General features: G+C 46.0%; 3 protein-coding genes and 1 non-coding gene across 7 annotated transcripts; 1 reads left to right on the forward strand and 3 right to left on the reverse strand.

The window, feature by feature from the left end:
* The first annotated feature begins 1659 nt into the window (after positions 1-1659).
* fbxo30a (F-box protein 30a) lies at positions 1660-7001 on the forward strand. 2 transcript variants are annotated; one of them, XM_003978535.3, is made up of 4 exons: positions 1660-1885; positions 2749-4817; positions 4905-5133; positions 5227-7001. In XM_003978535.3, the coding sequence occupies exons 2-3, from the start codon at positions 2805-2807 to the stop codon at positions 5106-5108; spliced, it is 2217 nt and encodes a 738-aa protein (XP_003978584.2). In that variant the 5' UTR covers positions 1660-1885; positions 2749-2804; the 3' UTR covers positions 5109-5133; positions 5227-7001. The 2 variants fall into 2 exon arrangements, with proteins under 2 accessions (XP_003978584.2, XP_011618173.2); XM_011619871.2 differs by having other exon boundaries at positions 4905-7001.
* A 108-nt stretch (positions 7002-7109) lies between these two features.
* On the reverse strand, positions 7110-10152 carry stx11a (syntaxin 11a). Of its 2 annotated transcripts, XM_029830084.1 has the most exons (3): positions 9857-10152; positions 9398-9470; positions 7110-9305 (listed from the first exon to the last, which is right to left on the reverse strand). In XM_029830084.1, the coding sequence occupies exon 3, from the start codon at positions 9298-9300 to the stop codon at positions 8437-8439; it is 864 nt and encodes a 287-aa protein (XP_029685944.1). In that variant the 5' UTR covers positions 9301-9305; positions 9398-9470; positions 9857-10152; the 3' UTR covers positions 7110-8436. The 2 variants fall into 2 exon arrangements, with proteins under 2 accessions (XP_029685944.1, XP_029685941.1); XM_029830081.1 differs by lacking the exon at positions 9398-9470 and having other exon boundaries at positions 9857-10135.
* trnal-uaa (transfer RNA leucine (anticodon UAA)) lies at positions 7599-7681 on the reverse strand. Its single transcript has one exon. It is a non-coding gene; the product is annotated as a tRNA-Leu (tRNA).
* LOC101074772 (syntaxin-11-like) lies at positions 9857-12548 on the reverse strand. Of its 2 annotated transcripts, XM_029830088.1 has the most exons (3): positions 12426-12548; positions 12106-12168; positions 9857-11238 (listed from the first exon to the last, which is right to left on the reverse strand). In XM_029830088.1, exon 3 carries the CDS (start codon positions 11234-11236, stop codon positions 10379-10381), a length of 858 nt encoding a protein of 285 aa, XP_029685948.1. In that variant the 5' UTR covers positions 11237-11238; positions 12106-12168; positions 12426-12548; the 3' UTR covers positions 9857-10378. The 2 variants fall into 2 exon arrangements, with proteins under 2 accessions (XP_029685948.1, XP_003962305.1); XM_003962256.3 differs by lacking the exon at positions 12426-12548 and having other exon boundaries at positions 12106-12206.
* Between the last annotated feature and the right edge of the window lie 882 nt (positions 12549-13430).

Below are 13430 nucleotides of genomic sequence, written 5' to 3' on the forward strand. Positions count from 1 at the left end.
AACATAACAAAGGTAGGTTTTTACCACCTGAAGAATATAGCCAGAGTCCGCCCGTTTCTCTCTCAGGCCAGCACGGAGGTGCTGATGCACGCTTTTATCTCTTGTGGTCTAGATTATTGTAATGCCCTGCTCTCTGGTCTTCCAAAAAAGAGCATCACCAACCTACAATTATTACAAAACTCAGCTGCACGGGTGCTGACGAGGACCAGAGGGCGGGAGCACATCACACCGGTTTTAGAATCACTGCATTGGCTACCCGTGCGTTTCAGGATCGATTTTAAGGTTCTTTTATTAGTTTTTAAATGTCTTAATGGTCTTGGCCCGACTTATTTATCCGACATGCTTTTATTCTATCAACCCTCGCGGACTCTGAGGTCCTCCGGCACCGGCCTTTTAACCATCCCACATGTAAGCTCTAAAACGCACAGGGAAGCGGCCTTCAGTTATTCTGGTCCCCGACTGTGGAACAGCCTGCCGGAGAACCTCAGGGCCGCAGAGACTGTTGAGATTTTTAAAAAGAGGCTCAAGACACACCTTTTTAATCAAGCCTTTAATTGATTTTCTGATTATTTTCAATTTATTTTATGTCTTCATGCTTCTTTATGTCTTATCCTTATTTTACTTGACACTTTTACTGTTTTATTCCCTCAGTTCTTAGTCTCTCAGTTTTTAGTCTTTACACCTTTTATCCCATTTACTGTTTTAGTCTGTTTTAGTCTTAGTACTGTTTTACTACTTCAATTCTTAGTTCCTCAGCTTTTAGCTTTTATACCTTTTATCCCATTTACTGTTTTAGTCCTTCAGTTTTTAGCTCCAGTGTTTCCTCATGGTGTTTCCTCATGGGGGCCTGCCAGGCTGGGAGATGTTTCCGGTCTACCACTGGGGGTGCTGTCCCGTGGACAGCTCTGGCCTGGGGGGTTAGGGGGCTCTGTGCTTTGGTGTGGAGCCTCCGGTCTGTCCGGGTCGGGCTGGTCTTTGTGGCGGTACCGCCTGTGGTCACGGACCGTGACCTCCCTCGGCATGGTGGGCCTCCAAAGGTGGCGTCTCCTTCGCCTCAGGTCTCGGTGCCCAGCCATGTCTCAACTTGTCTAAGCTTGTTTGTGTGTGTGGATGTGTGTGTAAGTGTGTTGTTTGCATGTGTGTGTGTGTGTCCTTTTCTTGATTCTCTTGTTCTCTTTGCTGTTTTTATCCTTTGTGAGGCACTTTGTGCTACCTAGCGTATGAAAAGTGCCATATAAATAAAGATTGATATTGATATTGATATTGACATCCTCTTTCATTTCCTGTATGTTTTAGAGATAGTTGTAATTGGCAAATAAATCATCCAGTATTACATACTCAAAGGAGGTTTCTAAATCTATTAGAAGTAATCTTCCTTGGTACTATCCAGTTTTCTTCATTTATTCAGCCACCTTCTCTTCTGGAACTATCATACTGGGTCAAATAAGTGAGCACGGAGCATTCTACACCATATATCGCTGAAACTAAATTTATTCTCCACGTGTGACTTTTGCAGACCTCTAAATTCCCGCGATTAGCAGCAGCGCGGACACTTTAGGAGCGATTTCATGTGAGACTCTTCGGGGTATTCCCCTCCATCTATTTCAGTGCCTCTCTTGGGCCTGCGTGCGTCCATAGTGGGCCTTTGCGTGATGACGTAGCACGTCGACGTCACGGTCCGGGATCAACACAAACTGACCGAATTAGACCAGCGGAGGACTCAGCCGGAGGCACAGAGCTGCTCCGAGCCGTGGAAATCTCAACCAAAGCCTTTGACATTTGATCATTTGCACGCCTCGCCGTTGTGCCGGGGTTGTCAAACTCAGCGGCGTTAAATAAGCAGGGAAATACAGGTTGAACGCGTCCGAAGAGCCCCGTGAATCGGGTAAGCAGTTCTACAAGCTAGCTGCTAGCTAACCCAGGATTGGAAATGTGGCTGCCAATGCTAACAGTCTGGCCATGTTGCTGTGTCCTTTTGTTTAACGCGACACTATCTGTCGCCTAATGACAGGCTGCTTTCGTTTCCTCAATTAACGTTAGTTAATTTATTTGTTTGCTGGTGTTGTCATAGCTGGCTTCGAGACGGTCGTTGGATAACAATGTTGTAGTAAATGCAGCCGCCGGTTGTTGACATGTTTTAAGGGTCTTAGCTGTTCGCTAACATGCTCTTTATTTGTACCGAGCATGGCTAGTTGTTGCCGTGCAGGGCTGCAAAGGTCCGAACAATAGGTCTACTGTGGGATTTTGCTGTTTTCGACTAGTATCATCAATGTGGGTCATATTAGCTGTGTCAGTGCTCATTATCCGATTACTTCCTTTATACGCCTGATGTAAAACTTTCAGTGCCAGAGGCGAACGATTAGTCCTTTAACCCATTGATTTTTGCATAAAACGCTGAACTTCTCACTCGCCCATCAGTTTCGTGTAGCAGAGGAAGCTCCCACATCAAAACCAGGGGTCAGTATCTTGGTAGAACCGGTGTCTCAGTGAAACCAGAGAAGGTTGTTGTGAAACGGGATGGAACAGTCTTAGTAAACATGCACAGAGAGAACATGTGAGACAAAACAGTTCATAGAAGTAGGCCTGCACATGTTGTGTTAGAGAGGAACCATAATGTCAGCTGTGCAATATAACACCAACATCTTCTTCCAAATGAATAACCTATGAAGAATCAACGTGGAAGCCTTTTCTATGAATGACACTATTTATTCCCTGTGAGTGACTTTCCGTCTGCCTCTCTCTTCACAGGGTAAAACATTTGCATCGTTTTCCCTCTTATACTTACTTGGTGTGATATAGGAAGAATGGAAAACCTCCATTCCCACTGCCTTAAATGCATCAATAGAAGATGCATGGTGAGACCAGAGGCGGGCGTTTCCTGTGACCTCATTGGCTGTCCCCTTGTGTGTGGGGCAGTTTTCCACACGTGCAAGCTGGACGAGCATCGCGAACTGTGTCCATACGAACGATTGCCGTGCCTTAACCGTGGATTTGGCTGCCCATTCACGATCGCGAGGATCAAGATGGCAAAGCACCTGGAGACCTGCCCGGCCAGTATCGTCTGTTGTACCATGGAGTGGAATCGCTGGCCTGTGAGTTACTCCGATCGGAAATCCTATGAAAACTTGAGCAAAGACTTTGACGAGGTGGAGCAGCTGGACATGGCCTTGGCTTTGCAGGATCAGAGGATGCTGCTGGAGTCCCTGAAGGTGGCAACCACTATGTCAAAGAATGGAGATAAGGAGACGGTAGAGAGTGAGAAGATGGCCACAGCCTCAAGTTTAGCAGACCCAGTGTTGCACAGTGAGAGCGTAGAGATGGAAGACGAGCCCTACAACAACCTGTATCGAGCCTCGGTGGAAACGGGCAGAAGTTTAGCACTGGCCTTGGATATCGTCACTAATTCCAAGAGCGGCGATGCGATGGTTGGCAATTTAAATGGCGAAAAAATAGGCAATAGTGAAGGTCTCCGCAGTGGATCAAACGGCGACAGTCATCGTGCCTTTGGTGCCGAGGGGGGCAGGAATGTAGACATGCGAGCCAGTGATTCTGATTCAGAGAGTGAGCTTGGTGCAGTAGGCGGGGCGGATTATCAGGCTGGGGCCGGCGGGGGAGACGGCAGTAACATCTGGGTCGAAGAAAAGGAGTTTGTAGAGTTGTTGTTAGAGGAGACCGAAGACATTAACGTGGAGCCGGTGAACAACGCCAACCCCGTGTACCCCGAGATGCCCCAGGACTACATGCCCGTCATCGCTCTGGAAGACCCGGCGCCCCAACAAGTGGCGCTCTCCCCACCGATGCCGTTCCTTCTCTCCGATCATGTGAGGAATAACTTTTTGCAACACTTACCTTCGGAACTCAGGTACAGGTGTTTGGAGCGTAAGCTGCAGAACGTCGAGGTGTTCAGGGGGATAGGGATGTTCACGCTGAACGGGCGGCGCACTCTGCTGCAAGACCCTTACTTGTTCCGAGCCAGAATGGAGGACAAGGCGGTCGACACGTCCGACCTGGAGGTGGACGAGGATCCCATGGGCCTCCACGGCATTGACCTCATCACAGCGGCTCTGCTGTTTTGCCTTGGCGACTCTCCGGGAGGAAGAGGAATCTCCGACAGCAGGTTCGTGGACGGCTACCACATTGACTTTGGTACTCAAACATTCTCCTTCCCCTCCGCCATTCTCGCGACCAACACCATGGTGGGAGACATCGCGTCCGCCTCGGCCTGCGACCACGCCAGCCCGCAGCTGTCCAACCCAAGCCCCTTTCACACGCTCCGTCTGGACCTGGTCCTCGAGTGCGTGGCTCGATACCAGACCAAGCAGCGCTCCATGTTCACCTTCGTGTGCGGGCAGCTGTTCAGGCGGGACGAGTTCTCCTCGCATTTCAAAAACGTCCATGGGGATATTCACGCCGGGCTGAATGGGTGGATGGAGCAGCGCTGCCCCTTGGCCTACTACGGGTGCACCTACTCTCAGAGGCGGTTCTGCCCATCTGTGCAGGGCTTTAGAATCATCCACGACAGGCACCTGGGTTCTTTTGGGGTTCAGCCCAGTTTGCCGTTGAAATCTGGCGGCAGCCTCTCAAGAAGGAGCTCTCGCTGTGGTCCTCCCCTGGATCAGTTCAGCAGTCTTCCATTCGAGGTGCTGCAGCATGTAGCGAGTTTCCTGGACAGCTTCAGCTTGTGCCAGCTGTCCAGGGTGTCCCGCACCATGCGGGACGTATGTGCAAGCCTGCTCCAGATGCGTGGCATGGTGGTCCTGCTGTGGGAGAAGATACGGCGCGCTGACGGTTCTTCCACTTGGCAGATCACAGACAAGGCGAGTATTTTCGGACCGTTCCAAAAAAACGTGCCGCTGGTTCAAAACAAAAAACGCAGCTTAATTAACAGGTTGTTTTCCACTCAGGTTTGGAGATTCAGCACCGCTTTCGGGACGGTCAACGAGTGGAAGTTTGCCAACATCGCCAGCATGGCCGACCACCTCAAACGGTGCAAGTTCAACACGATCGCCCGCCGCGAGGAGGCGATCCCCCTGCCGTGCATGTGCTTCACCAGAGAGCTGACGAAAGAGGGGAGATGTTTACGCTCTGTTCTCAAGCCTGTCGCTTAGGTCCTCTTCCACAGCACAATCTGAGGTTTGGACAATTTTAAGACCACAAGAGCTCAAGTCCCTTCCTGCAAAGTTTACATCCATGAGAATATGAGAAACTGTTGGTTGTTTTTTGCAGTCTAAGAAAATTCCTAACTCCAGTATGAAAGGTTAAAGCTGGTGGTGGGCGAAGTGATACCTCGGCACTACAATGACAGACGGGCACCACGTGTCTTCTTCACTGCTGGGTTTACCAACACCAGCGTACTGAAGCCGTACCCTCATGTAATCTGACATTTTGTAGATAATAACTTTTTGATGTCATATCCTTTTTATATTTCTAGAAACAAAGTCCCTCCTGTGCAACAGTGAAGGGAAGTCAAGAGCCTTACAATACACTTGATTTTTCCAGCCAGGAAGTGCGCTTCGGAGCATTTCCGTTCTGCCTCTGGCCGGAACAGTTTACTGGAGATCCGTGTGGGTTTTCTCCCGTCTCCTAATACCTGAAGTGACCATGCAGAAACTGCTATTTCATGGCTTTATTTCTACACTTTTTAGACTGACCAAACATCTTTGGTAGCTGTGATTTTTGATTCATCAGCGTGAGCATGTAGCCGGTGTGTTCTGGACAGGTGACAGCATTAAAACAGCCTGTCCAGCTGTATCTTAAACTTATGACCGCGATAGTCATTTGGAGCGGCATCATTCACTTGGCAAAAGAGTCGACGCGGTTTTTGTGATCTATCTAAGTAACCAGCGATTATTTAGCTGGTGGTTTTCTACACAAAGTCAAACGTAGCAAGAGAAATGTGGAATGTAATCAGGGCCGAGACGAATCCATCTGTGCACAGACTTGTGTTTCCTTTTCGGTGTCAGACCTCATCAAACCTGCAGGTCAGGTGTACCGTTGTAATTTGGTGGACACGCGGTTCCCGCCAGGAATTGTCATCACTAAGAATGTTCATTAACTTCTGTGAATGTGCGGTTTTGTTTTTTTAATGACACGTCGTGTCATCTCAGGGTTGTAGCATGAAGCTAAATTCTTCGTAATTAACAGATTGGATCATTTTAGGGTTCCTCGAGCTGACTTGTGCACCACTCAGTGTTACATCACAAGCATATTATTGTGTTGCAGTGCTTGAACAGAGAAAAATTCAGTGTTTTCATCAATCAACATTTATAAGTCCCTGAAATAGGCTGAGAGTTAACACAATATTTAAATGTTCTTTAAACACTCTGCATTGACAAAAGCCTTATATGTAGAGTTCGGAGTACTAAAAACATTTTGAAAACTTGGCCTTAATCTTTTGTAAGCAGAATGGGAAGTGATGGGGGGAAAATGAGATGTTTATACAAAATACTTTCATCTTCAACTAACTTTTGTCTGTCCAGCCAGAACAAAGTGGTCTCTGTAGGAAGTTCTGCCTCATATTTTGAGTTAGTCACCGCTTATTTCACTGGTACGTTTATTTGAAATGTCAGGATTTGATGGAGTGGTGTCTAAATTAGTGTTTGAGTTTGTGATTTGCACACGAAAGCATGTACTGTAACAAAATGTTAGCATAATCCTGAGGGTTTGTTTTGCTTCAAAAGCTGGATTTATACCCCAGCAGGATTAGCATGTTAGTTTGATGTCTCAGATTCATTCAGTTTACTTCTCAGGCATTACATCAGTTTCACATTAACTATTAGTCATATTATTTAAAAGCTTCGTTATAGATGAAGTGGTCTGGTTTGTTTGTTCTGTTTTTAGAAATTAAAATTGTAATTTGCATTACATTTCCTTTTTTTTTTTCTGCAAGATCACTCTTACTACACGTGCATACTTTTTTCCACTACTGACGTGTATTTTGTTTTCCACAGTTCATTTGTTTGACTTTTGAAGCTTTTTATTAAAAAAAGGCTCTTGGTTTACTCTTGTCTTTTTGTTTTAAATCAATATATGCCTGATTTAACAAATAAGGCAGCAATTAAACTCATCTTGGTCTTTAACGGGCTCTCAAAACAAAGTGACAAGACAAATTTCCATAAATTACTTTTATTAAATAGACGCATTGATGTGCTTTAGACTGGCCTCTAGATGGCGCCATTTCCGCAGATTCAACTCTTTCCCCGGGCACGTCGACACCACCGACTTCAAAAAACTATTGTGATTATATTTTTGTCCGGGTATAATATCAGTGTGCAGGGTACTGTAAATAAAATAAACATCGGATGTAGATGGTTTCCAGCATATCTCAATTCCACGTAGAATTACAAATTAAATAAATAGGGCTAATACGCATGAATGTCAATATGGCATTTTAGTGGTTCTGTAAAACATGCTAAAAGACAGTATCGGTTGTTCACTCAACACAGGAGTCCCCAAGTTGCCCCCATCTCAGTACAAACCTATATATTTATAAAGTAGGAACAAGAGTCATTGGTGATATTTACAACCTAAACAAGCAGTCTGAAAACCCCACAGTAGTTATTTCTTATTCCTTGCTAACAATAAAGTTGACAGGTCTCTACCAGAAGTGGGGCTCGAACCCACGTGGACGTTCGTCCATTGGATCTTAAGTCCAACGCCTTAACCACTCGGCCATTCTGGTACGAAAGGCCTTCCTGTGATGTCATAAAAGGCCACGTGCCCATTGGCGGCGATACCCTGCAACCACCCAACGCGTGAGAAAGACGGTGATGGTCCATGGCTTGGAATTTCCCAGCAGAAAGTTACCGAAACACACACACACGCACACACACACACACACACAAACCTGTACAAAGAACCACACTGACCAGACTCTTCTCTTAAATGGCTATTGTTGCTTGGTTACAACAAACAGCCTTGGACAAATGTTCTGTATTCGGCTTGAATTGGATGTTCCTGACTATGATTGGTTATCCACCTCTGTCGGTGAGGCTAAGGAAAAGTCGGGATTGGGCAAGAATCCCCCTGCTGATAACACAACTGCCAACAGTTGGTTGCATCAATGAGTTACATTTTTTGATCCTCCCTCAAACAACCACAAAGTTACCGTGGTGTTTCTCAAGACACGTTAAGCAATGCCGCCGCTCTGCCTCACCTCCAGGGAGCTAAAGCCGTCGCAACACTGAGAACGAAGGGTTCATTAATGTAATAACTTACGAAAGACTATTACGTTGAAACAGGAGCTGCAGGGGAGAAAAGGTGACGGGTGTCCTAACAGTGGCCTTGCGAAGCCGCAGCAGCCATCAGGAAGTGCAACACCACATCTCCTGTCTTTATGTGTGGTTTGAGATGGTGTTTATATGCAGAGTGAAACATAGAGGCTGATAAATACAGCTGAACATACGCATTTACATACGCACACACCCGTCTCGCTGCTTATGCGCAGCAAGGGAAGCAACAGCAAAAGAGCTTCTTGCACGGATGGCTTCTCTTGTATCTCACAGCCTTCCTCACATGAACTTGGGCCTTGGCCACATAATCCTTAGTCAGCAGCATGTTCGCTTCGATGTTGTCCAGTTTGTAGCCCTGCTCCTCCACCAGGTGAGCCATCTGGAAGAAAAGCTCTTGGATTTCCCTGATTCGGCTCTCCAGCTCCAGCAGCTCCTTATGCCGGCTCTCTATCTCGCTGAGCGCTGACTTGGCGCTCCTCCCCTCCAGCAGGACGTTGTCAGAGAACATGTTGACTTTGCCCGTCTCGATCATCTCTTCGATCTGCTCCTTGCTCAGCTCCTTTCCCATGATGTTGGCTTGCCTCTGGATGCGGGTCATACAGTTCTCCCTCTGGGCCATCTCAGCCTCGTTGTACTCATATATGATCTCGTAGAAAGTGGCGGTCAACGACTCGCACTGCAACTGCACCATGCGAGCCACAGCAGGAGAATTCTCTGGCTCCTTGCCTTGCTGCCTCAGTTTCTCCATACAAGCGTACAGGCCGTTGATCCTGTCCTTGATGTCCCGACGGAGCGCATTCGAGTCCCGTTTGATGCTGCTGATCCTCCTGACTGATGTGAGGAACCTGGTGTTCTGTTTCCCCAGACGCCTCACGTCCATTCGGAGCAGCTGCATCTCCTTCCTCAATGCCTGCACCTCTCTGTGAAGCCCGTTCATCGTCTCCTGGTCATCAAAGACGATTAACTGCTCCACTTGCTCCTCCACATCTTCGCCGCTTTGGTTCTCCTCAACCGTAAACTCATGGGCTGGGAGGTCAGAGGTCAGCAGCTCAAGCAGTCGGTCCCTCATTTCCCCTGTAAGAGGTGTCAGGAACTTTTGGATTGACTGTGGATTTTTTTTTCTCTAAATTAAACAATCTATTAGAAATTGTAAAACAGCTACAAACCTTTTCAAATCTGCCCTAGATGCTGGTCAAATGACACCTAGAAGTTTTGCCCTGACTCTGGAGGTGTTCTTCCCTGTGGACCATCAGAGGGGCCCAACATTAAACTGACACCCAGTCACCCCCACCCCCCTTTATCTCTTTCTGTGGCCAAATTTAGACTTCTTCTTAAACCTTTTAAATTCCTTCAGAGGAAGATGACGGGTCACTTCCTCAGCTGTGAGCGCCTTAATAGTCACTGATCACAAGGTGTGGACTCATGAATCGGTTATTTCCAAGCATTTCTGTTTTATTTTTATCTTTAAAAACAACCCAACAGATAAATCACTCGGGGAAACTTTAAAATGTCGCCGCCTTGTGAGGATCGCGATTATAACGGCTTTAATACCGCCTTTATTTAACCACTCTCGGTCCCGTCAGCGATTGTTTTAGGCCACGTAGTAAAATATAAACTACAAATACCTGATTTTTAGCGTTGCCACAGTTTCAAAACTTGTTCAGTTCTTTGCAGCAGCGGAGGCCACCACGCATTTGCGCATTTCCTCTTTTTCTGCGCCTTCTGTCACCCCGCTGGTGCGCGTTCTGCAGGAGGCATATCTCACACTGACTGATGCAGCCTGCAACAGGTACTGACTTGGACAATCACGCCTCTTGCTTCCACCCCACTACAGATTTTACACGCCGCTCTGCTTCTCTGGTCTGACAGCAGGAAGCAGGCGCGGCCAGCACCGTGCGCAAACACCGCAAGCGACTCTGGGCGATTACGCACAATTTTAATGGGTGTCAAGAACACCAATGTACTCATAATAAGGACAAACAATGCTTAAAAATGTTAGATTTTAGCGTATCGTATATGCTAATGCCTTCATCTCTAAGGAGTGAATGCTGTGTTTGTCAACAACGTTATATTTTAATAATTCATCATGCCTGGCTGGAGTCGTTTCGTATTGCAGATTTCATTCTTGGCATCAGAGGTCTTGGTTATTAGTAATAACATGGAAAACAGCCACAAAACATTCTCTTGAAAGGGTTGTTCTTATCAGACTCTCTGGCTTTGGCCAGCTGAGCCACGCCATCCTGGACGATCGATTCAGAGGCCTGGACACTGTTCTGGATGTTGTCCACAACAGCTCCCTGCTGCTCTACGAGAACAGCCACATCCAGGAAGAGCTCCTGGATGCCCTGGATCCTCCGCTCCAGCTCCAGCAGCTCTCTGTGTCGGTTCTCAATCTGCAGGAGAGCCGAGCGGGCGGTTTTGCCCTCCACCTGGGGGCAGAATACGTTCAACTCCCCATTCTCCAGCATCTCCTCCAGCTCCTCTTTGGTGACCTCCTTGCCCACCACCTCCAACTGTCTGTGGATCTGCTGTTTGCAGGCCTCCCTGTGGCTCATCTCTGCATCATTGTAGCTGAACATCACTTGCTGGAGAGCACTGCTGAGCCACTGGTACTGGGTTCGAGCAATGCGCGCTGTGGGGTCAGCGCTGCCGCGCTCAGCCTCAAGTTCCTCCCTGAGGCCATTCATCATCTGCAGGCGGTGCAGCACAGCTTCGCCCCTACGCTTCACATCCATCCCAATTTGGTTGGAGTCCCGTTTCGTGACGGTGGGGAACGAGGTCTTGTTCAAGATCTGGTAGTTGACATCTCTGAGCTCGCTGATGTCATTCTGGATCGCCTGGATCTCCAGACGTACCTGCTGGGCCTCCTGAAGGACGCTGTCCATGTGCTGGTCAGGGTTAGATGCTCCCGCTTCCTCACATTCTCCAAAGTTTTCCAGCTCCACTGTGCTGAACCCATCAGAGCTGCTCTGCACCTGATGGAGGTGCGTCAGTCTGTCTCTCATAGCTGAAAATAAAACAAAACACAAAGGAAACAGTTCTTACAGTAGATTCTCTGACTCAGTTAAGGTCAAATCTACTCTGAATACACATCCCACATTCAAGGTTCTATAAAGTGGCTTGATGTTATACAAATCTAGAGGATGAAAGTGCACACTGAGCTATTCCCTCCAGTTCTGAGTATCCTCTGAAAGTGATACATTTGGAGGCTCTCAATGCATCAGTCATACACGTGCAGCAACAGTGTCACACTTTAGAGTTCTTTTAAACATGTCTCTTGTTTCAGTTCTGGTTTCAAATTATTCTCAAACCCCCCGAATCTGCCGCTTCACTGCTGAAGATTCCTGCAGCTGTGAGCGATTTAAATTTCCAGCTCCTTTGTGATATTTGGCAGGTTTTTCCCACCCATAATGCAATGTAACATCTTATTTGTCTGATAAAGTTTCACCTTTACTGTACCATATTAAATGTGTGGAGTACATAAAGCCTGCCTCAAATGTGGACGCTTTGCTCCTTTAAATCCTCTTTCTGCATAGATGAAACAGCACTGAGCAACAGATGAAATTAAACAGGTATGCCAGTTGTCATGGATATGTGGAGGAGGGGATTTCAGGAGAAGAAGTATGTTTAATCTCAATACAGGACCAACCAAACAAGTTTAAAAGGAGAAAACAGTGGGATTAAAAGTGTGTAAGCGTGTCTGTAAGGTGGCTATACAGCAAACAGGTTCTTGAGTTCAACACAATAGAAGAAATAGAAAAATTTAGGACTGGGTATTTGGTTCCTTTGTTGCTCTATATTCATAACTATCTAGACATGCTAGTATTTTTAAATTAGAATTATAATCTCTAGTAACATGAGGAACATTACTTACTTTATGGCAGCTACTGGTCAATGTTCCCTCTATCCTGAGCCGATAAAGGTGTTTCGGTCCAACCTGGAGTGGGAAATTTGTATTTCTGAATGATCGTCACCTGTTCAAGAGAAAACTGCCTGCATTCCTGTGTGTCACATGGAGGTGCGTGACGCACAGAGAGCCTCTTAAAGATCTGTATCATAGCAGCCATGGCTGATTTAAATTCTTCTCTAAGATGTAATCTTTTGGTTTTATCATATTTTATTGGAGCAAAGGACACTATCTATTATGAACAATCATGGACTCCCTATAGGAAAAAGAAGAAACCAAGAACTCACAGACAAGAGCCAAGCATCCCCTTGGCATTGATCTTTTGGAAGATCAAAAGGTAAAAGTCTCTCTGCAGAACATCCCTTAAATTTAATGAGCTTCTCTTGGCCCATTATCAATATTATTTATTATATTATGTATTGTGACATTAAATTTAGAGTTTCAGAAAAAGCCCAATCGGCTTGCATGATGTGAAGGCACCAGCTGTGCATTCATAGTCTCGCTGAAACCATAAGCGGAAAAACCATCAGTCTATTTGTGTGTGGGAAGAAAGATGCACCAATCATGACAGTTTCCACAGCGGATATGTGATTACGAAATGCCATCAATGAATCATCGTGACTTTTTTGTTTCTCCCAAACCAAAAATGACGGTAAACATGATGCAACAATGCTTTATAACGTGAAGAAATATCGTAAACCTGCAGAAAAAACACGTATTTCACCAAGGGTTAAAGTAAAACGCGACATATAAAGTGTGTGGCGTTTATTGGCCGCTGGGTGGCGACAGCGAAACGTTCTGCCCATTCACACCGCAACGCTGATGTTTGTTGTTATAAAGATATAAAACCTGAATAAATCCTGCATTTTACCAGCAGCTGGGGACGAATCATTGAAACAGAAAACAATGAATGAAGAATTAACTGCAGTTTGTGTAATGAATCTGATTATTAACTGTGCACAGAGTCGATGAACTTTGTGTCAGATCATATCTAAAAACACTTCATGTGTGAATTTATAGCATTTAATTGGACTCTGCATAACATTTCCTGCAGAATTAAACCGCAGATCTTATATCTTAAGATAGCGAAAACTAATTTCAGTGGAATACTTTATATTATTGGTTGGTTTGTTTTACATTAAAGTAAACAAAGCTGTAGCATTGCCTGGTGGATAAGAAGGAAGCTACTCATTTCTTAATCCTTCATTATTAATCTAATAGACATACAACTTCGATTTTGGGCTCATTTGACATTACCGTGCTGTAACCATACCAAACAGAAGTTTAGCTGT

The sequence above is a fragment of the Takifugu rubripes genome, chromosome 2, assembly GCF_901000725.2.
Source record: "Takifugu rubripes chromosome 2, fTakRub1.2, whole genome shotgun sequence".
Taxonomy (NCBI): Eukaryota; Metazoa; Chordata; class Actinopteri; order Tetraodontiformes; family Tetraodontidae; genus Takifugu; species Takifugu rubripes.

What these genes read in the sequence shown, in the direction of transcription:
- fbxo30a (XM_011619871.2), top strand. Translation starts at nt 2,805, where the DNA reads ATGGAAAACCTCCATTCCCACTGCCTTAAATGCATCAATAGAAGATGC. An exon ending in CTTGGCAGATCACAGACAAG is followed by an intron (nt 4,818 to 4,904) that starts GCGAGTATTTTC and finishes TTTTCCACTCAG; the next exon opens with GTTTGGAGATTCAGCACCGC.
- stx11a (XM_029830084.1), bottom strand. Translation starts at nt 9,300, where the DNA reads ATGAGGGACCGACTGCTTGAGCTGCTGACCTCTGACCTCCCAGCCCAT.
- LOC101074772 (XM_029830088.1), bottom strand. Translation starts at nt 11,236, where the DNA reads ATGAGAGACAGACTGACGCACCTCCATCAGGTGCAGAGCAGCTCTGAT.